A 26,719-nucleotide genomic window follows, 5' to 3' on the forward strand; every position below is an offset into this window, starting at 1 on the left:
AAGAGTAAGAAAAGAGTATCAGAATATATCTGAACAATGCTTAATTATGATTCTAGAGTTGTGATCTCTTCACCATTCACTGCTACTTGCTGCAGATATAAAGATACCCTCATGTACAAGGGGGATTTCTTCCCAGAGTAAAACGATATACTATGTTCTGGTAGTTCCATTGACCTTGTAGAAGGATCTAAGTTTGCCTCTGTATGAGAGGAGATTCCTGTTAGTACTGCCAGATACATGAATATTCTTTGCATTTTTTCTTTTGCCCATTATTTTTGTATACTTTCCTAATGTTACATTTGGTTTCTCAAGTGTTTCTGTTAGCACAAGTCAACTTGTTTGAATATGTGTTTTTTGTGAATACATATATTTGTTGATATATGTAAATGATGCAGAAATCTTTCCAGGAAAGTCATTTAAGACAATAATTTCATTTATTTATCTGTGTAAATCCAAATTTTATGTCTAGTATTTTTGTATTTTACAAAATCAGGGATTCCATTAAGAAAAAAAGTATATTTGCTTGAAGAAATAAAGGAAAGGGCTATGATTATTGCATAAATGCCATAGTTTCCATCTCTTGGCAATTCCAGGAGGACTGTGATGATAACTTGTTTCTTTATTTACTTTCTTCAGTCTTAGTTTGAGTTGAATATTTTTTCATTACATACGTGTGTATATATTTCATTTTTCAATACAAAATAGACAAGAACTGTCAGTTGATCTCCCATGTCCATTTTTGTCATATGTTGTGTTGCCTCTGGACCTTCAGTATCAGAACTGTCACTGTGTGCTGTTTCAAATTTTTCATCTTATTCTCACTTTCTAGCTCACTGAATTCATCAGACTCTATTACACCCAGGGTAACATTTCTTACTTTATCTATGCCCTAAGGTCATTATCTGGTATCAGTTTCATTTGTTGTCATGTCTTAATACTGTCACCATTTCTTGTCCCACCAATACCTAAGGGTGTTGACGTAGCTACACCCTGCAGTCAGCATAAGTTACTTTTGGTAATGCTGTTGCAACATCCTGCAATGCATGAGGTAAAACAAGGAGTACATCATCAATCCCAGTATTTTTCTCACAAAATGTATGATGCATGGTGTCATCCTGTGGCAGCAAGTATAAAGATAGATACGTGTCCATCAAAACGAGTTTTGTTATTAACTCAAAACCTGTGGCTGCTGGAAAACATGTCTACCACTGCATGCACAAAAACACGAGAAAAACATGTAAAGAATATATATAAAGTTCAAGATATCCATGCAGAAGTACCAAAGATTGAACAAGATAGATCCTTTATTTGTTTTGTTTTGCCTTGGTGAATGGCTGGCAAAAAAATCACATAAGTTTATTATATTCTCATAGAATTAAAGATATACATTCTTAAACATGAAAAATGAAAAAAAAGATATAATCTGTTATTGTTTTACCATGATGGAATATTGAAATATATGAGCGCTACACTTGGCACATAATCTCAAATAGTGGCACGGAGACTTTGTCTCAGGTGGTGTGTATTGCAGTTGAACGTATGCCAAAAAGATTATAGATGTCACAGTTTAAAAGTTGGTAAACCTTACAAAGTAAGGTTTATCAACCTTTAAACTGTGACATTTATAAGTTTACCTTTGTGGTAGACAAGTTTGTTTATGTTTATTTTTGTATCAGTTAATAATATGAATTATAATTTAACGCGGCCATTATATGGGAGTGTATTGATTGAGAGGGTGAAGGCATGTGCAGAGCATCAGATTGGGGAAGAACAGTGTGGTTTCAGAAGTGGTAGAGGATGTGTGGATCAGGTGTTTGCTTTGAAGAATGTATGTGAGAAATACTTAGAAAAGCAAATGGATTTGTATGTAGCATTTATGGATCTGGAGAAGGCATATGATAGAGTTGATAGAGATGCTCTGTGGAAGGTATTAAGAATATATGGTGTGGGAGGCAAGTTGTTAGAAGCAGTGAAAAGTTTTTATCGAGGATGTAAGGCATGTGTACGTGTAGGAAGAGAGGAAAGTGATTGGTTCTCAGTAAATGTAGGTTTGCGGCAGGGGTGTGTGATGTCTCCATGGTTGTTTAATTTGTTTATGGATGGGGTTGTTAGGGAGGTGAATGCAAGAATTTTGGAAAGAGGGGCAAGTATGAAGTCTGTTGGGGATGAGAGAGCTTGGGAAGTGAGTCAGTTGTTGTTCGCTGATGATACAGCGCTGGTGGCTGATTCATGTGAGAAACTGCAGAAGCTGGTGACTGAGTTTAGTAAAGTGTGTGAAAGAAGAAAGTTAAGAGTAAATGTGAATAAGAGCAAGGTTATTAGGTACAGTAGGGTTGAGGGTCAAGTCAATTGGGAGGTAAGTTTGAATGGAGAAAAACTGGAGGAAGTAAAGTGTTTTAGATATCTGGGAGTGGATCTGGCAGCGGATGGAACCATGGAAGCGGAAGTGGATCATAGGGTGGGGGAGGGGGCGAAAATCCTGGGAGCCTTGAAGAATGTGTGGAAGTCGAGAACATTATCTCGGAAAGCAAAAATGGGTATGTCAGTGAGTCAGTTGTTGTTCGCTGATGATGCAGCGCTGGTGGCTGATTCATGTGAGAAACTGCAGAAGCTGGTGACTGAGTTTAGTAAAGTGTGTGAAAGAAGAAAGTTAAGAGTAAATGTAAATAAGAGCAAGGTTATTAGGTACAGTAGGGTTGAGAGTCAAGTCAATTGGGAGGTAAGTTTGAATGGAGAAAAACTGGAGGAAGTAAAGTGTTTTAGATATCTGGGAGTGGATCTGGCAGCGGATGGAACCATGGAAGCGGAAGTGGATCATAGGTTGGGGGAGGGGGCGAAAATTCTGGGAGCCTTGAAGAATGTGTGGAAGTCGAGAACATTATCTTGGAAAGCAAAAATGGGTATGTTTGAAGGAATAGTGGTTCCAACAATGTTGTATGGTTGTGAGGCGTGGGCTATGGATAGAGTTGTGCGCAGGAGGATGGATGTGCTGGAAATGAGATGTTTGAGGACAATGTGTGGTGTGAGGTGGTTTGATCGAGTAAGTAACGTAAGGGTAAGAGAGATGTGTGGAAATAAAAAGAGCGTGGTTGAGAGAGCAGAAGAGGGTGTTTTGAAATGGTTTGGGCACATGGAGAGAATGAGTGAGGAGAGATTGACCAAGAGGATATATGTGTCGGAGGTGGAGGGAACGAGGATAAGTGGGAGACCAAATTGGAGGTGGAAAGATGGAGTGAAAAAGATTTTGTGTGATCGGGGCCTGAACATGCAGGAGGGTGAAAGGAGGGCAAGGAATAGAGTGAATTGGATCGATGTGGTATACCGGGGTTGACGTGCTGTCAATGGATTGAATCAGGGCATGTGAAGCGTCTGGGGTAAACCATGGAAAGCTGTGTAGTTATGTATATTTGCGTGTGTGGACATATGTATATACATGTGTATGGGGGTGGGTTGGGCCATTTCTTTCGTCTGTTTCCTTGCGCTACCTCGCAAACGCGGGAGACAGCGGCAAAAAAAAAAAAAAAATTAACCCCACATTTCCCTTTCCATAACCCCCATGCTATTGGATTTTTGTATTGAATGTAACACTTTTTACTCTCTGGTTGTAGATGATTGTAGTGGGGAGTGCTATTTGATCTGGAAAGATGAAGTGAAACGCTTCTAAAAATCACAAGTACCTTTAGACTCCCTTTGGTTCATACATACTCTGAAGATCCTCAGCAGCCACTCAACAGACCTTATTATTTTCTGGAAAATGAACTGCAATCCCATTCATTCAAGCTACTTTCCCATGCTTCAACCTATGCTTTCACTAGCACTTCTCTTTTAACTGAGACATTTGCCATGGCTCTTACTCTGCTTACCTCCTTATCCCAAACATGCCATATCTGCCACCCTGTCATCTGACACAGTCAACAGTCCTTCAAAATACTCATTCCATATCCTGTTTATCTTTTCTTTGCATGTTACCACTTTCCTTCTTGTCCCTCTTATGGTGTTAAATTTCTGCTTTTGTTTTCCTTGCACTATACACTTTTCAGAGCATTTTCTTATTCTCCCTGAAGTTTGCTAATACTCTCTGATCCCAAATCTCATTTGCCTTCTTTCAGCCCCTGCACCTTGCTCTTGACCTCTAGCTGCTTTCTCTTTTGCATATCTCATTCACTTAAGTTTACATAGTGAATTATGGAACACCTCCAAAAACCTTATAGGAGAAATTTAGATGAATGGTTAAGTAAAGTAGCATATTAATCATTATTTGATGATTGCAAACAAGTCTAGTTAAGGAAGATAGCCTAATAACACAAACATGGTATGCAGAAGCATTTGGAATGTCTAAGCACTGGAATCTCACTAATCTTAAGAACAGGATCCTTACTAGACTCCAGAGCTAGAGCCTCATTAATCCCCTAGGGTGGAACCTCAGATGCCTTCTGGACTAGAATCTCACTTCAGTAGTCTTAAAAACAAGCCTTCTAAATCTCCCAAACTGGAGCCTCACTTGTGTCAAGGAGAGGGATGGACTGGAGCCACAGTAATTTTTCAGGCCAAAGTCTTACAATGTATCAAAATTTTGTAAGGACTCGGGGTAAGACTTAAGTACTGGAGCCTCATTAGTCTTAAGGACAAAAGTCTTACTACCCCTAGAACTAGAGCCTCACTTGTTCCAAGAACAAGAGCCTTGCTAATCTCCCAGGCTTGAGTCTCGCAAATCTCCTGGACTGGAGCCTCAATTGCCTCTTAGGTGGAGTTTCTTTATTCTCCTGGGCTGGAGCTTCAACAGTACCCAGGGCTGTCACCTAAACCACTGTAATTGTCAAAAGTTTTTTGTTTTACATTCTGTGGAGTTCTGTGGCATGGAAGATTGGTGGAGACAAAGATGATGAGGTCAAAGGGTTGATACCCTGTGCTGAGAACTTAAGCTGGAGCCTCACCAGTGTTTTAGGAGAGAGCCTTGTTAGCCTTCAAGAATTGAAGCTCACTAGTCTCAAGGACTAGAGCCTCAGTAGTGGAGCTTCTCTAGTCTCCTAAATTTGAGTCATACTAGAATGCCCATCAAAATTTTAGAGGATTTTGATCACTGGGTGCACTCTTGCAGAAGGACTTAGGGTAAATTTTAGAGACTGGAACCTCAAGTTTCCTTAGCTAGAGTCTTGCTTGTCTCAAGGACTGGAGCCTCTCTAATCTCCAGGCTAGAGTCTTACTAACTTTCCAAACTTGCCTATCAAATTTTCAAATGATTCATAATGTATTATGGTTTCAAGCAGAAGGATATGGGATAATTGTTGAGCCTCACAAGATTTCTGGTGTGGAGCATCACTAAACACTTTGGATGGAACATCATTATTCCCAAAGATTGGGGCTTCACTAGATTTCAGAACTAGAGCTTCATGTTTCTCTTTGACTTGAGCTTCACTGATTTCAACAACTGGAGCATCATTTATATCTTGCACTAGAGCTTCATTAGTTACCTGGGCTAGAGTTGGATTGGCACTTTTTTTCTCTTTTCTTATAAATTGTTGTGTGTATGTACAGGTCTCCCATTTGAATGGATATGTAGAATTCATTTATAATCCAAGCATGATTCTTGTTCATAACCTGTTTTTAATTTGTAGATATTCTTTTTATGTTGTTAAGACTTGAAAACTGATTGGTTGAAAATAACTTTATTATTCCCTGAATGAATTACACTGGTATAATTTTCTAACATTGCCTTATGTGTATTTGATTTAGGCCAAATTTTTGATAAAGCGCACGGTCTTTTTACACCTTATTATTTTCAATTTTCGTGGGCTTAAATTTGGAGTAAAGTGATCATTATTGGGCTGGCAGCATGGTGGTGTAGCGTCGCCAGCACCATGCGAGAATCACAAACTTTCTATAATTGATGAGGGTAAACTAAGCACAGAACAGAGTTGGAAGATGGCCTGAGATGTCCTAGCTGACATCAGGTGGTATAAAGAAATCTTTAATGAGAAAGTACTGAATGCTAAACAGACAACCATAGATCTCTATTTGAAGAAAAAGAGCACTCGTAAAGAGGACCAGCCATTAACATCTAGTGACAAAATTGCTGAACTCCCTTGACCATCAGCACCATATTTGGTATTGTTATAGGAATAATGAAACTCCCTAATATCCATTGCATATCATATTTTATTTATGTGACAGTTTTTAAGAACATAACTATCACTTGAATTGAGTGGTACCTGTATTTACTTGTAGAAGTTCATACGAAAGTAATCTCCCAGTCACCTTTACAAATCTTATTAATTATTTATATGATTGTGATGTGGTACTATTTTTATTTCAGTAACAGGCTGCTGCTACGTCATGCCAGCCAGAATTCCCTGGATGAGAGTTCTCAGAAACACATTCCACGGTCAGAGACCAAACATAAGCTGCCCTACAGAAATCCACAGCACTTTCCACGAGCTTTTGATAACTTAAATTTGATGCGAAGGTAAGCCAGAATTAGTATTTGTTTCTGACAAAGAGATATATTAGGAATTTTTTTCCATGACTGAAGCCTTTGACAAAATAGGAAATGGATGGCTCACATTATATCTTTTTTTTCTTTTAAACTATTCGCCATTTCCCGTGTTAGCGAGGTAGCATTAAGAACAGAGGACTGGGCCTTTGAGGGAATACCCTCACCTGGCCCAATTCTCTGTTCCTTCTTTCAGAAAATTAAAAAAAAAACGAGAGGGGAGGACTTCCAGCCCCCCACTCCCTCCCCTTTTAGTCGCCTTCTACGACACGCAGGGAATACGTGGGAAGTATTCTTAATCCCCTATCCCCAGGGATAAGCTCACATTATATATATATATTTATATAAATTTTTTTATATGAAAAAGAGGGCAAATGAGAGTTGGGGTGAGAGAGTATCATTAAATTTTAGGGAGAATAAAAAGATGTTCTGGAAGGAGGTAAATAAAGTGCGTAAGACAAGGGAGCTAATGGGAACTTCAGCGAAGGGCACAAATGGGGAGGTAATAACAAGTAGTGGTGATGTGAGAAGGAGATTGAGTGAGTATTTTGAAGGTTTGTTGAATGTGTTTGATGATAGAGTGGCAGATATAGGGTGTTTTGGTCGAGGTGGTGTGCAAAGTGAGAGGGTTAGGGAAAATGATTTGGCAAACAGAGAAGAGGTAGTAAAAGCTTTGCGGATGATGAAAGCCGGCAAGGCAGCAGGTTTGGATGGTATTGCAGTGGAATTTATTAAAAAAGGGGGTGACTGTATTATTGACTGGTTGGTAAGTAAGGTTGTGAGGTTGTGAAGAGGGTGGTGAGAGTAAGTGAGCTTGGGAAGGAGACTTGTGTGAGGAAGTACCAGGAGAGACTGAGTACAGAATGGAAAAAGGTGAGAACAATGGAAGTAAGGGGAGTGGGGGAGGAATGGGATGTATTTAGGGAATCAGTGATGGATTGCGCAAAAGATGCTTGTGGCATGAGAAGAGTGGGAGGTGGGTTGATTAGAGAGGGTAGTGAGTGGTGGGATGAAGAAGTAAGAGTATTAGTGAAAGAGAAGAGAGAGGCATTTGGACGATTTTTGCAGGGAAAAAATGCAGTTGAGTGGGAGACGTATAAAAGAAAGAGACAGGAGGTCAAGAGAAAGGTGCAAGAGGTGAAAAAAAAGGGCAAATGAGAGTTGGGGTGAGAGAGTATCATTAAATTTTAGGGAGAATAAAAAGATGTTCTGGAAGGAGGTAACTAAAATGCGTAAGACAAGGGAGCAAATGGGAACTTCAGTGAAGGGCGCAAATGGGGAGGTGATAACAAGTAGTGGTGATGTGAGAAGGAGATGGAGTGAGTATTTTGAAGGTTTGTTGAATGTGTTTGATGATAGAGTGGCAAAATATAGGGTGTTTTGGTCGAGGTGGTGTGCAAAGTGAGAGGGTTAGGGAAAATGATTTGGTAAACAGAGAAGAGGTAGTAAAAGCTTTGCGGAAGATGAAAGCCGGCAAGGCAGCAGGTTTGGATGGTATTGCAGTGGAATTTATTAAAAAAGGGGGTGACTGTATTGTTGACTGGTTGGTAAGGTTATTTAATGTATGTATGACTCATGAGGAGGTGCCTGAGGATTGGCGGAATGCGTGCATAGTGCCATTGTACAAAGGCAAAGGGGATAAGAGTGAGTGCTCAAATTACAGAGGTATAAGTTTGTTGAGTATTCCTGGTAAATTATATGGGAGGGTATTGATTGAGAGGGTGAAGGCATGTACAGAGCATCAGATTGGGGAAGAGCAGTGTGGTTTCAGAAGTGGTAGAGGATGTGTGGATCAGGTGTTTGCTTTGAAGAATGTATGTGAGAAATACTTAGAAAAGCAAATGGATTTGTATGTAGCATTTATGGATCTGGAGAAGGCATATGATAGAGTTGATAGAGATGCTCTTTGGAAGGTATTAGGAATATATGGTGTGGGAGGCAAGTTGTTAGAAGCAGTGAAAAGTTTTTATCGAGGATGTAAGGCATGTGTACGTGTAGGAAGAGAGGAAAGTGATTGGTTCTCAGTGAATGTAGGTTTGCGGCAGGGGTGTGTGATGTCTCCATGGCTGTTTAATTTGTTTATGGATGGGGTTGTTAGGGAGGTGAATGCAAGAGTTTTGGAAAGAGGGGCAAGTATGAAGTCTGTTGGGGATGAGAGAGCTTGGGAAGTGAGTCAGTTGTTGTTCGCTGATGATACAGCGCTGGTGTCTGATTCATGTGAGAAACTGCAGAAGCTGGTGACTGAGTTTGGTAAAGTGTGTGAAAGAAGAAAGTTAAGAGTAAATGTGAATAAGAGCAAGGTTATTAGGTACAGTAGGGTTGAGGGTCAAGTCAATTGGGAGGTGAGTTTGAATGGAGAAAAACTGGAGGAAGTAAAGTGTTTTAGATATCTGGGAGTGGATCTGGCAGCAGATGGAACCATGGAAGCGGAAGTGGATCATAGGGTGGGGGAGGGGGCGAAAATTCTGGGAGCCTTGAAGAGTGTGTGGAAGTCGAGAACATTATCTCGGAAAGCAAAAATGGGTATGTTTGAAGGAATAGTGGTTCCAACAATGTTGTATGGTTGCGAGGCGTGGGCTATGGATAGAGTTGTGCGCAGGAGGATGGATGTGCTGGAAATGAGATGTTTGAGGACAATGTGTGGTGTGAGGTGGTTTGATCGAGTAAGTAACGTAAGGGTAAGAGAGATGTGTGGAAATAAAAAGAGCGTGGTTGAGAGAGCAGAAGAGGGTGTTTTGAAATGGTTTGGGCACATGGAGAGAATGAGTGAGGGAAGATTGACCAAGAGGATATATGTGTCGGAGGTGGAGGGAACGAGGGGAGGAGGGAGACCAAATTGGAGGTGGAAAGATGGAGTGAAAAAGATTTTGTGTGATCGGGGCCTGAACATGCAGGAGGGTGAAAGGAGGGCAAGGAATAGAGTGAATTGGAGCGATGTGGTATACCGGGGTTGATGTGCTGTCAGTGGATTGAATCAGGGCATGTGAAGCGTCTGGGGTAAACCATGGAAAGCTGTGTAGGTATGTATATTTGCGTGTGTGGACGTATGTATATATATGTGTATGGGGGTGGGTTGGGCCATTTCTTTCGTCTGTTTCCTTGCGCTACCTCGCAAACGCGGGAGACAGCGACAAAAAAAAAAAAAAAAAAAATGACTCATGGTAAGGTGCCTGAGGATTGGCGGAATGCGTGCATAGTGCCATTGTACAAAGGCAAAGGGGATAAGAGTGAGTGCTCAAATTACAGAGGTATAAGTTTGTTGAGTGTTCCTGGTAAATTATATGGGAGGGTATTGATTGAGAGGGTGAAGGCATGTACAGAGCATCAGATTGGGGAAGAGCAGTGTGGTTTCAGAAGTGGTAGAGGATGTGTGGATCAGGTGTTTGCTTTGAAGAATGTATGTGAGAAATACTTAGAAAAGCAAATGGATTTGTATGTAGCATTTATGGATCTGGAGAAGGCATATGATAGAGTTGATAGAGATGCTCTGTGGAAGGTATTAAGAATATATGGTGTGGAAGGCAAGTTGTTAGAAGCGGTGAAAAGTTTTTATCGAGGATGTAAGGCATGTGTACGTGTAGGAAGAGAGGAAAGTGATTGGTTCTCAGTGAATGTAGGTTTGCAGCAGGGGTGTGTGATGTCTCCATGGTTGTTTAATTTGTTTATGGATGGGGTTGTTAGGGAGGTGAGTGCAAGAGATTTGGAGGGAGGGGCAAGTGTGATGTCTGTTGGGGATGAGAGAGCTTGGGAAGTGAGTCAGTTGTTGTTCACTGATGATACAGTGCTGGTGGCTGATTCATGTGAGAAACTGCAGAAGCTGGTGACTGAGTTTGGTAAAGTGTGTGAAAGAAGAAAGTTAAGAGTAAATGTGAATAAGAGCAAGGTTATTAGGTACAGTAGGGTTGAGGGTCAAGTCAATTGGGAGGTAAGGTTGAATGGAGAAAAACTGGAGGAAGTAAAGTGTTTTAGATATCTGGGAGTGGATTTGGCAGCGGATGGAACCATGGAAGCGGAAGTGGATCATAGGGTGGGGGAGGGGGCGAAAATTCTGGGAGCCTTGAAGAATGTGTGGAAGTCGAGAACATTATCTCGGAAAGCAAAAATGGGTATGTTTGAAGGAATAGTGGTTCCAACAATGTTGTATGGTTGCGAGGCGTGGGCTATGGATAGAGTTGTGCGCAGGAGGATGGATGTGCTGGAAATGAGATGTTTGAGGACAATGTGTGGTGTGAGGTGGTTTGATCGAGTAAGTAACGTAAGGGTAAGAGAGATGTGTGGAAATAAAAAGAGTGTGGTTGAGAGAGCAGAAGAGGGTGTTTTGAAATGGTTTGGGCACATGGAGAGAGTGAGTGAGGAAAGATTGACCAAGAGGATATGTGTGTCGGAGGTAGAGGGAACGAGGAGAAGTGGGAGACCAAATTGGAGGTGGAGGGGTGGAGTGAGGGGGATTTTGTGTGATCGGGGCCTGAACATGCAGGAGGGGGAAAGGAGGGCAAGGAATAGAGTGAATTGGATCGATGTGGTATACCGGGGTTGACGTGCTGTCAATGGATTGAATCAGGGCATGTGAAGCGTCTGGGGTAAACCATGGAAAGCTGTGTAGGTATGTATATTTGCGTGTGTGGACGTATGTATATACATGTGTATGGGGGTGGGTTGGGCCATTTCTTTCGTCTGTTTCCTTACGCTACCTCGCAAACGCGGGAGACAGCGACAAAGCAAAAAAAAAAAATAAATAAATAAATTTTTTTTCATACATATTCACCATTTCCCACATCTGCGAGGTAGCGTGAAGAACAGAGGACTGAGCCCTAAGAGGAAATATCCTCTCTTGGCCCTGCTGTCTATTCTTTTTTTTTTTTGGGGGGGGGTGGGGGGATTAAAAAATAGAAGGGAAGGATTTCCAGCCCACCGCTCCCTCCCCTCTTAGTTGCCCTCTACAACACGCTGGGAATATGTGTGGAGGCAGAGGTGAAGATTTGTAGAGGTTTTCAGTATAGAGGAGAGAATGTTGGGGTGAAGAGAGTGGTAAGAGTAAGTGAGCTTGGGAAGGAGACTTGTGAGGAAGTACCAGGAGAGACTGAGTGCAGAATGGAAAAAGTTGAGAGCAAAGGACATAAGGGGAGTAATGGGATGAATTTAGGGAAGCAGTGATGGCTTGCGCAAAAGATGCTTGTGACATGAGAAGCGTGGGAGATGGGCAGATTAGAAAGGGTAGTGAGTGGTGGGATGAAGAAGTAAGATTATTAGTGAAAGAGAAGAGAGAGGCATTTGGACAATTTTTGTAGGGAAATAGTGCAAATGACTGGAAGATGTGTGAAAGAAAGAAGCAGGAGGTCAAGAGAAAGGTGCAAGAGGTGAAAAAGAGGGCAAATGAGAGATGGGGTGAGAAAGTATCATTAAAGTTTAGGGAGAATGAAAAGATGTTTTGGAAGGAGGTAAATAAAGTGCGTAAGACAAGAGAACAAATGGGAACATCGGTGAAGGGGCTAATGGGGAGGTAATAACAAGTAGTGGTGATGTGAGAAGGAGATGGAGTGAGTATATTGAAGGTTTGTTGAATGCGTTACATGATAGAGTCTCAGATATAGGGTGTTTTGGTCGAGGTGGTGTGCGAAGTGAGAGGGTCAGGGAGAATGATTTGGTAAACAGAGAAGAGGTACTGAAAGCTTTGCGGAAGATGAAAGCCGGCAAGGTAGCGGGTTTGGATGGTATTGCAGTGAAATTTATTAAAAAAGAGGGTGACTGTGTTGTTCACTGGTTGGTGAGGATATTCAATTGGGCTCAATCCATTGACAGCCTGTTGACCCCGGTATACCACATCGTTCCAATTCACTCTATTCCTTGCACGCCTTTCACCCTCCTGCATGTTCAGGCCCCGATCACTCAAAATCTTTTTCACTACATCTTTCCACCTCCAATTTGGTCTCCCACTTCTCGTTCCCTCCACCTCTGACACATATATCCTCTTGATCAATCTTTCCTCACTCATTCTCTCCATGTGACCAAACCATTTCAAAACACCCTCTTCTGCTCTCTCAACCACACTCTTTTTATTACCACACATTTCTCTTACCCTATTATTTACTTACTCGATCAAACCACCTCACTCCACATATTGTCCTCAAACATCTCATTTCCAGCACACCCACCCTACTCCGCACAACTCTGTCCATAGCCCACGCCTTGCAACCATAAAACATTGTTGGAATCACTATTCCTTCAAACATACCCATTTTTGCTTTCCAAGATAATGTTCTCGACTTCCACACATTCTTCAACGCTCCCTGAACTTTCGCCCCCTCCCCCACCCCATGATTCACTTCAGCTTCCAAGGTTCCATCTGCTGCCAAATCCACTCCCAGATATCTAAAACACTTCACTTCCTCCAGTTTTTCTCCATTCAAACTTACCTCCCAGTTGACTTGTCCCTCAACCCTACTGTACCTAATAACCTTGCTCTTCACATTTACTCTCAGCTTTCTTCTTTTGCACACTTTACCAAACTCAGTCACCAGCTTCTGCAGTTTCTCACATGAATCAGCCACCAGCAATGTATCATCAGCGAACAACAACTGACTCACTTCCCAAGCTCTTTCATCCACAACAGACTGCATACTTGCCCCTCTTTCCAAAACTCATGCATTCACCTCCCTAACAACCCCATCCATAAACAAATTAAATGACCATGGAGACATCACACACCCCTGCCACAAACCTACATTCACTGAGAACCAATCACTTTCCTCTCTTCCTACATCTACACATGCCTTACATCCTCGATAAAAACTTTTCACTGCTTCTAACAACGTGCCTCCCACACCATGTATTCTTAATACCTTCCACAGAGCATCTCTATCAACTCTGTCATTTGCCTTCTCCAGATCCATAAATGCTACATACAAATCCATTTGTTTTTCTAAGTATTTCTCACATACATTCTTCAAAGCAAACACCTGATCCACACATCCTCTACCACTTCTGAAACCACACTGCTCTTCTCCAATCTGATGCTCCGTACATGCCTTCACCCTCTCAATCAATACCCTCCCATATAATTTCCCAGGAATACTCAACAAACTTATACCTCTGTAATTTGAGCACTCACCTTTGTCCCCTTTGCCTTTATACAATGGCACTATGCAAGCATCCCACCAATCCTCAGGCACCTCACCATGAATCATACATACATTGAATAACCTTACCAACCAGTCAGCAATAAAGTCACCCCCTTTTTTTTATAAATTCCACTGCGATGCCATTCAAACCCCCTGCCTTGCCGGCTTTCATCTCCCGCAAAGCTTTTACTACCTCTTCTCTGTTTACCAAATCATTTTCCCTAACCCTCTCACTTTGCACACCACCTCGACCAAAACACCCTATATCGGCCACTCCATCATCAAACACATTCAACAAACCTTCAAAATACTCACTCCATCTCCTTCTCACATCACCACTACTTGTTATCACATCTCCATTAGCCCCCTTCACTGAGGTTCCTGTTTGTTCCCTTGTCTTATGGACTTTATTTACCTCCTTCCAAAAAATCTTTTTCTTCTCCCTAAAATTTAATGATACTCTCTCACCCCAACTCTCATTTGCCCTTTTTTTCACCTCTTGCACCTTTCTCTTGACCTCCTGCCTCTTTCTTTTATACATCTCCCACTCATTTGCATTATTTCCCTGCAAAAATCATCCAAATGCCTCTCTCTTCTCTTTCACTAATAATCTTACTTCTTCATCCCACCACTCACTACCCTTTCTAATCTGCCCACCTCCCACGCTTCTCATACCACAAGCATCTTTTGCGCAAGCCATCACTGCTTCCCTAAATACATCCCATTCCTCCCCCACTCCCCTTACTTCCATTGTTCTCACCTTTTTCCATTCTGTACTCAGTCTCTCCTGGTACTTCCTCACACAAGTCTCCTTCCCAAGCTCACTTACTCTCACCACTCTCTTCACCCCAACATTCTCTCTTCTTTTCTGAAAACCTCTACAAATCTTCACCTTAGCCTCCACAAGATAATGATCAGACATCCCTCCAGTTGCACCTCTCAGCACATTAACATCCAAAAGTCTCTCTTTCGCATGCCTATCAATTAACACGTAATCCAATAACGCTTTCTGGCCACCTCTCCTACTTACGTATACTTATGTATATCTCTCTTTTTAAACCAGGTATTCCCAATCAACTGTCCATTTTCAGCACATAGATCTACAAGCTCTTCACCATTTCCATTTACAACACTGAACACCCTATGTATACCAATTATTCCCTCAACTGCCACATTACTCACCTTTGCATTCAAATCACCCATCACTATAACCCGGTCGCGTGCATCAAAACCACTAACACACTCATTCAGCTGCTCCCAAAACACTTGCCTCTCATGATCTTCTCATGCCCAGGTGCATATGCACCAATAATCACCTATCTCTCTCCATCAACTTTCAGTTTTACCCATATTAATCGAGAATTTACTTTCTTACATTCTATCACATACTCCCACAACTCCTGTTTCAGGAGTACTGCTACTCCTTCCCTTGCTCTTGTCCTCTCAGTAACCCCTGACTTTACTCCCAAGACATTCCCAAACCACTCTTCCCCTTTACCCTTGAGCTTTGTTTCACTCAGAGCCAAAACATCCAGGTTCCTTTCCTCAAACACACTACCTATCTCTCCTTTTTTCACATCTTGGTTACATCCACACACATTTAGACACCCCAATCTGAGTTTACGAGGAGGATGAGCACTCTCTGCGTGACTCCTTCTGTTTCTCATTTTTAGAAAGTTAAAATAACCCCGGTATACCACATCGTTCCAATTCACTCTATTCCTTGCACGCCTTTCACCCTCCTGCATGTTCAGGCCCCGATCACTCAAAATCTTTTTCACTACATCTTTCCACCTCCAATTTGGTCTCCCGCTTCTCGTTCCCTCCACCTCTGACATATATATCCTCTTGGTCAATCTTTCCCCACTCATTCTCTCCATGTGACCAAACCATTTCAAAACACCTTCTTCTGCTCTCTCAACCACGCTCTTTTTATTTCCACACATCTCTCTTACCCTTACGTTACTTACTCGATCAAACCACCTCACACCACACATTGTCCTCAAACATCTCATTTCCAGCACATCCATCCTCCTGCGCACAACTCTATCCATAGCCCACGTCTCGCAACCATACAACATTGTTGGAACCACTATTCCTTCAGACATACCCATTTTTGCTTTCCGAGATAATGTTCTCAACTTCCACACATTCTTCAAGGCTCCCAGGATTTTCGCCCCCTCCCCCACCCTTTGATCCACTTCCGCTTCCATGGTTCCATCCGCTGCCAGATCCACTCCCAGATATCTAAAACACTTTACTTCCTCCAGTTTTTCTCCATTCAAACTTACCTCCCAATTGACTTGATCCTCAACCCTACTGTACCTAATAACCTTGCTCTTATTCACATTTACTCTTAACTTTCTTCTTTCACACACTTTACCAAACTCAGTCACCAGCTTCTGCAGTTTCTCACATGAATCAGCCACCAGCACTGTATCATCAGCGAACAACAAATGACTCACTTCCCAAGCTCTCTCATCCCCAACAGACTTCATACTTGCCCCTCTTTCCAAAATTCTTGCATTTTCCTCCCTAGCAACCCCATCCATAAACAAATTAAACAACCATGGAGACATCACACACCCCTGCCGCAAACCTACATTCACTGAGAACCAATCACTTTCCTCTCTTCCTACACGTACACGTGCCTTACATCCTCGATAAAAACTTTTCACTGCTTCTAACAACTTTCCTCCCACACCATATATTCTTAATACCTTCCACAGAGCATCCCTATCAACTCTATTATATGCCTTCTCCAGATCCATAAATGCTACATACAAATCCATTTGCTTTTCTAAGTATTTTTCACTTACATTCTTCAAAGCAAACACCTGATCCACGCATCCTCTACCACTTCTGAAACCACACTGCTCTTCCCCAATCTGATGCTCTGTACATGCCTTCACCCTCTCAATCAATACCCTCCCATATAATTTACCAGGAATACTCAACAAACTTATACCTCTGCAATTTGAGCACTCACTCTTATCCCCTTTGCCTTTGTACAATGGCACTATGCACGCATTCCGCCAATCCTCAGGCACCTCACCATGAGTCATACATACATTAAATAACCTTACCAACCAGTCAATAATACAGTCACCCCCTTTTTTAATAAATTCCACTGCAATACCATCCAAACCTGCTGCCTTGCCGGCTTTCATCATCCGCAAAGCTTTTACCACCTCTTCTCTGTTTACCGAATCATTTTCCCTAACCCTCTCACTTTGGACACCACCTCGACCAAAACACCCTATATCTGCCACTCTATCATCAAACACATTCAACAAACCTTCAAAATACTCACTCCATCTCCTTCTCACATCACCACTACTTGTTATCACCTCCCCATTTGCGCCCTTCACTGAAGTTCCCATTTGCTCCCTTGTCTTACGCACTTTATTTACCTTCTTCCAGAACATCTTTTTATTCTCCCTAAAATTTAATGATACTCTCTCACCCCAACTCTCATTTACCCTCTTTTTCACCTCTTGCACCTTTCTCTTGACCTCCTGTCTCTTTCTTTTATACATCTCCCACTCAATTGCATTTTTTCCCTGCAAAAATCGTCCAAATGCCTCTCTCTTCTCTTTCACTAATAATCTTACTTATTCATCCCACCACTCACTACCCTTTCTAATCAACCCACCTCCCACTCTTCTCATGCCACAAGCATCTTTTGCGCAATCCATCACTGATTCCCTAAATACATCCCATTCCTCCCCCACTCCCCTTACTTCCATTGTTCTCACCTTTTTCCATTCTGTACTCAGTCTCTCCTGGTACTTCCTCACACAAGTCTCCTTCCCTGGGGATCGGGGATTAAGAATACTTCCCACGTATTCCCTGCGCGTCGTAGAAGGCGACTAAAAGGGGAGGGAACGGGGGGCTGGAAATCCTCCCCTCTCGTTTTTTTTTTAATTTTCCAAAAGAAGGAACAGAGGGGGCCAGGTGAGGATATTCCAAAAAAGGCCCAGTCCTCTGTTCCTAACGCTACCTCGCTAATGCGGGAAACGGCGAATAGTTTAAAAGAAAATATATATATATAGTATCCCTGGGGATAGGGGATTAAGAATACTTCCCACGTATTCCCTGTGTGCCGTAGAAGGCGACTAAAAGGGGAGGGAGCGGGGGTCTGGAAATCCTCCCCTCTCGTTTTTTTTTTAATTTTTCCAAAAGAAGGGACAGAGGGGGCCAGGTGAGGATATTCCAAAAAAGGCCCAGTCCTCTGTTCCTAACGCTACCTCGCTAACGCGGGAAATGGCGAATAGTTTAAAAGAAAAGAAAAAGATATATATATATATATATATATATATATATATATATATATATATATATATATATATATATATATACATATAATAGAAAAGTATAATAGAAAAGAAAATGATATATTATATTATTATACTTTGCCGCTGTCTCCCACGCCAGACATATACACATGTACATATTCATATATGCTATTTTCATCCATTCCCGCCACACATGAAATGGCACCCTCCCCCCTCGTATGCACGCAAGGTAGCGCTAGGAAAAGACAACAAAGGCCACATTCATTCACACTCAGTCTTTAGCTGTCATGTGTAAAACCACAGCTCCATTTCCACATCCAGGCCCCACAAAACTTTCCTTCGTTTACCTCAGATGCTTCCCATTCCCTGGTTCAATCCATTGACAGCACGTCGACCCCAGTATACCACATTGTTCCAATTCACTCTATTCCTTGCCCACCTTTCACCCTTCTCTACGTTCAGGCCCCAATTGCTCAAAATCTTTTTCACTCCATCCATCCACCTCCAATTTGGTCTCCCACTTCTTGTTCCCTCCACCTCTGACACATATATCCTATTTGTCAATCTTCACTCATTCTCTCCATGTGACCAAACCATTTCAATACACCCTCTTATTATTACTGCACATCTCTCTTACCCTTTCATTACTTTCTTGATCAAATCACCTCAGGCCACATATTGTCCTCAAACATCTCATTTCCAACACATCCACGCTCCTTCACACAACCTTATCTATAGCCCATGCCTCACAACCATATAACATTGTTGGAACCATTGTTCCTTCAGACATACCCATTTTTGCTCTCCTAGATAATGTCCTCGCCTTCCACACATTCTTCAACGCTCCAAGAACATTTGCCCCCTCCCCCACCCTGTGACTCGCTTCCAATTCCATGGTTCCATCTGCTGCCAAATCCACTTCCAGATATCTAGAACACTTCACTTCCTCCAGTTTTTTCTCCATTTAAACTTACCACCTAATTGGCTTGTCCCTCAACCCAGCTGTACTTAATAACCTTGCTCTTATTCACATTTATTCTCAGCTTTCTTCTTTCACACCCTTTACCAAACTCAATCACCAACCTCTGCAGTTTCTCACCTGAATCAACCACCAGCGCTGTATCATCAGCAAACAACAACTGACTCACTTCTCAAGCCCTCTCATCCACAACAGACTGCATTCTTGCCCTTCTCCAAAACTCTTGCATTCACCTCCCTAACAACCCCATCCATAAACAAATTAAACAACCATGGAGACATCACGCAACCCTGCCCAAACCAACATTTCCCCAGGAACCAGTCACTTTCTTCTCTACCTACTCGAACACATGCCTTACATCCTTGATAAAATCTTTTGACTGCCTCTAGTAACTTACCTCCCACACCATGTACTCTTAATACCTTCCACAAAATATCTCTATCAACTCTTATCATATGCCTTCTCCAGATCCATAAATGCTACACACAAATCTATCTGTTTTTCTATTTCTCGCATTAATTGATAGGCATGTAAAAGAGAGACTTTTTGATGTAAATGTGCTGAGAGGGGCAGCTGGTGGGATGTCTGATCACTGTCTTGTGAAGGTGAGGTTGAAGATTTGTAGAAGTTTTCATAAAAGAGGAGACAATGTCAGGGAGAAGAGTGGTTAGAGTAAGTGAGCTTGGAAAGGAAACTTGTGTGAAGAAATACTAGGAGAAATTGAGAGTAAAATGGCAAATGATGAGAGCAAATTAAGTGAGGGGTTTTGGGTGAGGAATGGGAGGTATTTAGGGAAGCAGTGATGGCATGTGTAAGTGATGCATGTTGCATGTGAAAGGCAGGAGATGGACATATTAAAAAAGGTAGTGAGTGGTGGGATGAGGAAGTAATGTTGCTAGTGAAAGAGAAAAGAGAGGCATTTGGATGGTACTTACAAGGAAGGAGTGCAAATGATTGTTTAAGAGAAAGTGGCAGGAGGTCAAGAGGAAGGTGTAGGGGTTGAAAAAGGGCAAATGAGAATTGGAGTTAGAGAGTATCATTAAACTTTTGGGAGAATAAAAAGATGTTTTTGAGGGAGGTAAATAATGTTTGAAAGACATGAGAAATGGGGACATTGGTGAAGGGGGCAAAAGGGGAAGTGATAACAGGTGCTGATGGAGAGGAGATGGAATGAGAATCTGAAAGGTTATTAAATGTGTTTGATGATAGAATGGCAGATGTAGGGTGTTTTGGTCAGGATGATATGCGAAGTGGGAGAGTGATGGAGAGTGGTTTGGTGAATAAAGAAGTGGTGAAAGCCTTATGGAAGATGAAGTGTGGCATGGCGGCAGGAGTGGATGGTATTGCAGTTGAGTTTATTAAGAAAGGGGGTGACTGTGTTGTTGATTGCTTGTTAAGGATATTCATTGTATGTATGGATCATGGTGAAGTGCCTGAAGATTGGAGGAATGCATGTATAGTGCCATTATATGAAAGCGTAGGGGGATAAAGGTGAGTGTCCAAACTACAGAGGCATGAATTTGTTGAGTATACCTGGAAAATTGAGAGTGTGAAGGCACGTACAAAGCATCAGATTGGGAAGGAGCAGTGTGCTTTCAGAAGTCGTAAAGGATATGTGGATCAGGTGTTTGCTCTGAAGAATGTGTGAGAAATACTTAGAAATACAGATTGATTTGCATGTGTTATTTATGGATCTGGAGAAGGCTATGTTAGGGTTGTTGGAAGTGCTTTGTGAAAGGCCTTAAGAATATATGGTGTTGGAAGTAAGCTGCTAGAAGTGGTGAGAAGTTTTTATCATGGATGTAAGGCATTTGTACAAGTAGGGAGAGGAGAATGATTGGTTCCCAGCAAAAGTTGGTCTACAGCAAGGGTGTGTGATGTCACAATGGTTGTTTAATTTGTTTATGAAGGGGATGGTTAGGGAGAAAATGCAAATAATTTGGAGAAAGGGGTATGTATGCAGTCTGTTGGGGATGAGAGGGCCTGGGAAGTCAGTCAGTTGTTTGCCAGTGATACAACAGTGGTGGCTGATTTGAGTTAGAAACTGCAGAATTTGATGACTGAGTTTGGAAGAGTGTGTGAAAGGAGGAAGTTGAGAGTAAATATGAATAAAAGCATGGTTACATGGGACAAGTTAATTGGGATGCAAGTTTGAAGGGAGAAAAATTGGAGGAAGATATCTAGGAGTGGATTTGGCAGCAAATGGAACCATGGAAGTGGAAGTAAGTCACAGGGTGGGGGAGGGGCGAACGTTCTGGAAGCGATGAAGAAAGAAAACATTATCTCAGAGCAAAAATAAGTATGTTTGAAGAAATAGGTCTAACAATATTATATGGTTGCAAGGCATGGGCTATAGATAGGGTTGTGCAGAGGAGGGTGCATGTGTTAGAAATCAAATGTTTAAGGACACCATGTGGTGTTGGGTAGTTTGATCAAGTGAGTAGCGAAAGTGTAAGGGAGACGTGTAATGATATAAAGAATGTATTGAAATGGTTTGGACATATGGAGAGAATGAATAAGGTAAGGTTGAAAGGGGATAAATTTCTCAGAAGTGGAGGGAATGAGGAGAAGCGGGAAACCAAATTAGAGGTGGAAGGATGGAGTGAAAAAGATTTTGAGTGATCAGGGCCTGAACATGCAGGAAGGTGAAAATCCTGCATGGAATAGAGTGAATTGGATTGATGTGGTATACTGGGGTCAATGTGTTGTCAGTGGACTGAACCACGGAATGTGAAACTTCTGGGGTAAACCATGAAAAGGTCTGTGGGGTGTGGATGTGGGTAGGGGACTGGGTTTTGCTGCATAATGCATGACAGGTCATGTATGGATGTGTCTTTCTTCATCTCTTTCCAGGCATGACCTCACTAATGCGGGAAACGACGATCAAGTATAATAGATATAGAAATGACTTATGTATGAAAAAATTGAAAGTGGATGGCAAGAGATGGATGAGTGTATAATTAATGGTGATTATGCACCTGGTCATACATGATAAGAAAGATTATGAGAGGCAAGTGTTTTGGGAGCAGCTTTTCCTGCTCTACTTATACTTTGTAAAAGATGTCTAAAAGTGGTGGGAGGGGGGCTGGAAATCCTCCCCTCCTATTTCACTTTCCAAAAGAAGGAACAGAGAAGGGGACCAAGTGAGAATTTTCCCTCTTATGCTCAGTCATCTGTTCTTGATGCTACCTTGCTGATATAGGAAATGGTAAATATGTATGAAAGAATATATGTGTATGTATATTTGACATTTTGCATGTTAGTGAGGTAACATCATGAATAGATGTATACATATGAATTTCTGTACAAAGGAATGCAAAGAGAAGCAGACTATTGAGTCCTTTCAAGGTTGTTTGTGATAGTTGAAGACATAGAAACTCAAAGAATAGTGTGATGAAAGTTAGAGGGTATACAGATAATTCATGGAGAATTACCTGCAAATTGCCATTTTCACAATGGAGAGGCATAGATACAAGTACCAAACCATTTATCCGGAAAGCTTGGCACCAGAGGCAACCCCGATTTCAGGATTTTCTGGAATGCGACTTAAAATGTTGATAAACAATTAAAAATATATAACGAAGTTGTTTTGAAGAGATACAAATTAATAACCTCCTAAAACAGGGTCTGTTTGATCTATGAAGCCTGCCACATTCAGAACTAGCCAGTTTCAAAAATATCCAGATTTCTGGAATCCTGGTAAATGGTTCGGTACCTGTATTTATAATTCTTGTCTTATATCCTTGGGCTCTGGAAGGATGGTTAGTGAATTACACTTTGTAACCAGACACAAGATCTTGTCTTTTATTGGTACACTTTGAACCCCTTCTCAAGAAGATCGTATCTTTACATGGATACCTTTTTTGGCTCCACCTGGATTTTGCACAAAAACACATGATGTGAGAAGGATGGTCTCTACCATGGTCCTCTTGAGAAACCTTTTGTTGGAGGAGAGGTAGTAAAAGGGTCTTCAACACTTTTTCCTCTCTTGTTTGATAGTACTATGGACATCGTAGATCTACACCATGTGTGGCTTGGGGCCTTCTCCAGCAGGAGAATTGGATTTCAGTGTTCCTCCAGTCTTTGCTAAAGTTATTTGTTTTTTACCTTGAATTTAGTCTTATTTGAGTGTTTTCAAAACCCACTGCCTTCACATGAGTTTGCTCTCATGCCTGCAGGACATTGCAGAGGAGAGAAATGTAGGTTTGCAAAATTTTGTTTTTGTTATATTTTCATACCTTGCTGTGCCTTCCACTACTTTTCTCAGAGAAAACTCTTCTCAGCACCTTCTGTTGGTGCCTATAATCTGTGAATTGTAGACTCTGAGCTGCATGTAGGTGTGTGTGTCGATGATTAGCTGAGGGTGATGTTATAAACAAGCTTCGTAACAAAACTCATGAAGTTAGGAAAAGTCCTGATCCATATAGTATCAGGGAATATATCTCGATGCTTGCAGGACCTTGCCTTAGAAAGGAAAAGTCTATTAATTTTTAATATCTGCATTTATCAAATTTATGTAGCACTGTGTTACTCCAGATGCTTAGATACCCATGGCTTAGATCTATTCATATCATGTTTTTATGTGTGCCATACTCACTGCCCCAAACTGTGGACTTTATGGGATTTAATAATTTTTCTATGATATTCGTATTAGTGGCAACTTTTCCGTGCACCATAGACACAGCATTTCAATCATTGTGTGAAGAGCTTGCTGTCTTCAGAATAAATTTTTGCTCCTCTTAAGTTCTTAAAACCACCTTGTTTAGAGTTTATATTTTATCACTTGTTTAATGATTACCATAATAATGCATCATTTATTTCTGCAGTATATAGATTTTTCTTAGGAATCCTCTTGTTGTGTTTGCTTGTTACTACATTTTACTTAAAACTTTATCTCATGTTAGGAAGTTGTATTAGGGGAACGGTGAGAAAAGGAACTATTCTATGTTATATTTTAGATGAGGAAGAACATTTGAGAGTAATTTTTTCTTAATTTTTTCCGCTGAGATGTCTTTTTCAGATTAGCATTGGTTTCAGTGAAGTTTCAGGTAAATCCAAGCATTTTTGATGATTGTCCTCATATCTATTTTTATTTTCTCTGCTTTCCATGGGTCACATATCTGTAGTAGGCTCCCACACTGCAGGAAAAATTTCAGTTTTATCAGGTGGAGGTTTTCCTCTTGAATCTTGTTGTAGACTCCAAATGGCAGAACTTGTAAGGAAAAATGATAATAGTGTGTTGGGAGCCTCATAATTATTCTCGTGTAAAAGAAGAAGCACTTTTCTTACACAGTATTACTGTTATTGTTACATCATTCCCATAATGGGCCAAGGGATTCCACAGTGATCTTTTTATGGCTTAGTGACTTCATCCAACTGTGTTTTGTTGGAGTCTTTCATGTCTAAATACTCCCAAGAGTATGATATGGAACATCATTATTTTTCAGGTGTATAGTTTGAACTAATTTAAGTTTTATCATTTTTGCAGGCAAAGTCAACTGTGTGATGTGGTTTTAGTTGCTGACAGCATGGAAGTTCCAGCTCATAAGATGGTGTTGGCTTCTTGCAGCCCATACTTTCATGCCATGTTTACTAGTGAGTATTGTCATGCTTTACTTTCCATGCAGTTTCATGCCAAGTGCTGGAATCCAGATCTTAAATTGCTAATTAATTTCCTGTCTGTAAATTTACTGAGAACATTTTACTTTTTGATATATATTAACACAGGCAGAGTCAAACTTGTTTTATGTAAAAAAAGTGAACCCAATTAAGAGTTTTTTGAAGAACTTAATTATTTTTAGTACACAGTGTAAACCTTTTATGAGTATGCAAGCTCTACAAAATTTATGAACTAGTATGTGAGAAAGACTCTTTCTAAATCCATATATCCATAAGTGAATTTTGTGGAATAGTAAAATATGTTTGTGAGGCATGGACTATAGACAGGGTTGTACGGAGGAGGGTGGATGCGTTGGAAATGAAATGTTTGAGGACAGTATGTGTTGTGAGGTGGTTTGATCGAGTAAGTAATGAAAGGGTAAGAGAGATGTGTGGTAATAAAAAGAGTGTGGTTGAGAGAGTAGAAGAGGGTTTGGACATATGGTGAGAATGAGTGAAGAACGATTAACAAAGAGAATATATGTGTCCGAGATGGAGGGAATAAGGAGAAGTGGGAGACCAAAATTGGAGGTGAAAGGATGGAGTGAAAAAGATTTTGAGTGATCGGGGCCTGAACATACTGGTGGGTGAAAGGCGTGCATGGAATAAAGTGAATTGGAATGATGTGGTATACCAGGGTCGATGTGTTGTCAGTGGACTGTGGGGCCTGGATGTGTATAGGGAGCTGTGGTTTTGGTGCATTACACAATAGCTGAGTGTGAACAAATGTAGCCTTTCAACTATCTGTTTTCCTGGCACTACCTTGCAGAGGCACAGGGGAAGCAATGTTGTTTCCTGTGGTGCGGCCTGTTGCCAGGAATGGATGAGGGAAAGCAAATATGAGTATGTACAAATGTATTTACGTTTATGTCTGTGTATATATGTATATATCTGTGTATTTATGTGGTATACCGGGGTTGATGTGCTGTCAGTGGATTGAATCAGGGCATGTGAAGCGTCTGGGGTAAACCATGGAAAGCTGTGTGGGGCCTGGATGTGGAAAGGGAGCTGTGGTTTCGGGCATTATTGCATGACAGCTAGAGACTGAGTGGGAACGAATGAGGCCTTTATTGTCTTTTCCTAGCGCTACCCCACACACATGAGGGGGGAGGGGGATGGTATTCCATGTGTGGCAAGGTGGCGATGGGAATGATTAAAGGCAGTGTGAATTGTGTGCATGGGTATATATGTATGTGTCTGTGTGTGTATATATATGTGTACATTGAGATGTATAGGTATGTATATTTGCGTGTGTGGACGTGTGTGTATATACATGTGTATGGGGGTGGGTTGGGCCATTTCTTTCATCTGTTTCCTTGCGCTACCTCACAAACGCGGGAGACAGCGACAAAGCAAAATAAAAAAAAAATAAAAAAATATATATATATATCTGGGAGTGGATCTGGCAGCGGATGGAACCATGGAAGTGGAAGTGAATCATAGGGTGGGGGAGGGGGCGAAAATTCTGGGAGCCTTGAAGAATGTGTGGAAGTCGAGAACATTATCTCGGAAAGCAAAAATGGGTATGTTTGAAGGAATAGTGGTTCCAACAATGTTGTATGGTTGCGAGGCGTGGGCTATGGATAGAGTGGTGCGCAGGAGGATGGATGTGCTGGAAATGAGATGTTTGAGGACAATGTGTGGTGTGAGGTGGTTTGATCGAGTAAGTAACGTAGGGGTAAGAGAGATGTGTGGAAATAAAAAGAGCGTGGTTGAGAGAACAGAAGAGGGTGTTTTGAAATGGTTTGGGCACATGGAGAGAATGAGTGAGGAAAGATTGACCAAGAGGATATATGTGTCGGAGGTGGAGGGAACGAGGAGAAGAGGGAGACCAAATTGGAGGTGGAAAGATGGAGTGAAAAAGATTTTGTGTGATCGGGGCCTGAACATGCAGGAGGGTGAAAGGAGGGCAAGGAATAGAGTGAATTGGAGCGATGTGGTATACCGGGGTTGACGTGCTGTCAGTGGATTGAATCAAGGCATGTGAAGCGTCTGGGGTAAACCATGGAAAGCTGTGTAGGTATGTATATTTGCGTGTGTGGACGTATGTATATACATGTGTATGGGGGTGGGTTGGGCCATTTCTTTCGTCTGTTTCCTTGCGCTACCTCGCAAACGCGGGAGACAGCGACAAAGCAAAAAAAATATATATATATATATATTACCTCGCACACAG

General features: G+C 41.5%; 1 protein-coding gene across 2 annotated transcripts in view; it reads left to right on the forward strand.

Annotated features, from left to right (window-relative positions):
• Positions 1 to 26,719, forward strand: part of kel (kelch protein) — a 300,707-nt gene that overhangs the window by 142,820 nt on the left and 131,168 nt on the right. For both annotated transcript variants that reach the window (XM_071685307.1, XM_071685298.1), the window contains 2 exons: positions 6,314 to 6,463; positions 24,374 to 24,480. In XM_071685307.1, the coding sequence (XP_071541408.1) occupies positions 6,456 to 6,463; positions 24,374 to 24,480 (115 nt within the window). In that variant the 5' untranslated portion in view covers positions 6,314 to 6,455. The remainder of the gene's footprint in view (positions 1 to 6,313; positions 6,464 to 24,373; positions 24,481 to 26,719) is intronic.

Source organism: Panulirus ornatus, chromosome 3, assembly GCF_036320965.1.
Source record: "Panulirus ornatus isolate Po-2019 chromosome 3, ASM3632096v1, whole genome shotgun sequence".
NCBI classification, from domain to species: domain Eukaryota; kingdom Metazoa; phylum Arthropoda; class Malacostraca; order Decapoda; family Palinuridae; genus Panulirus; species Panulirus ornatus.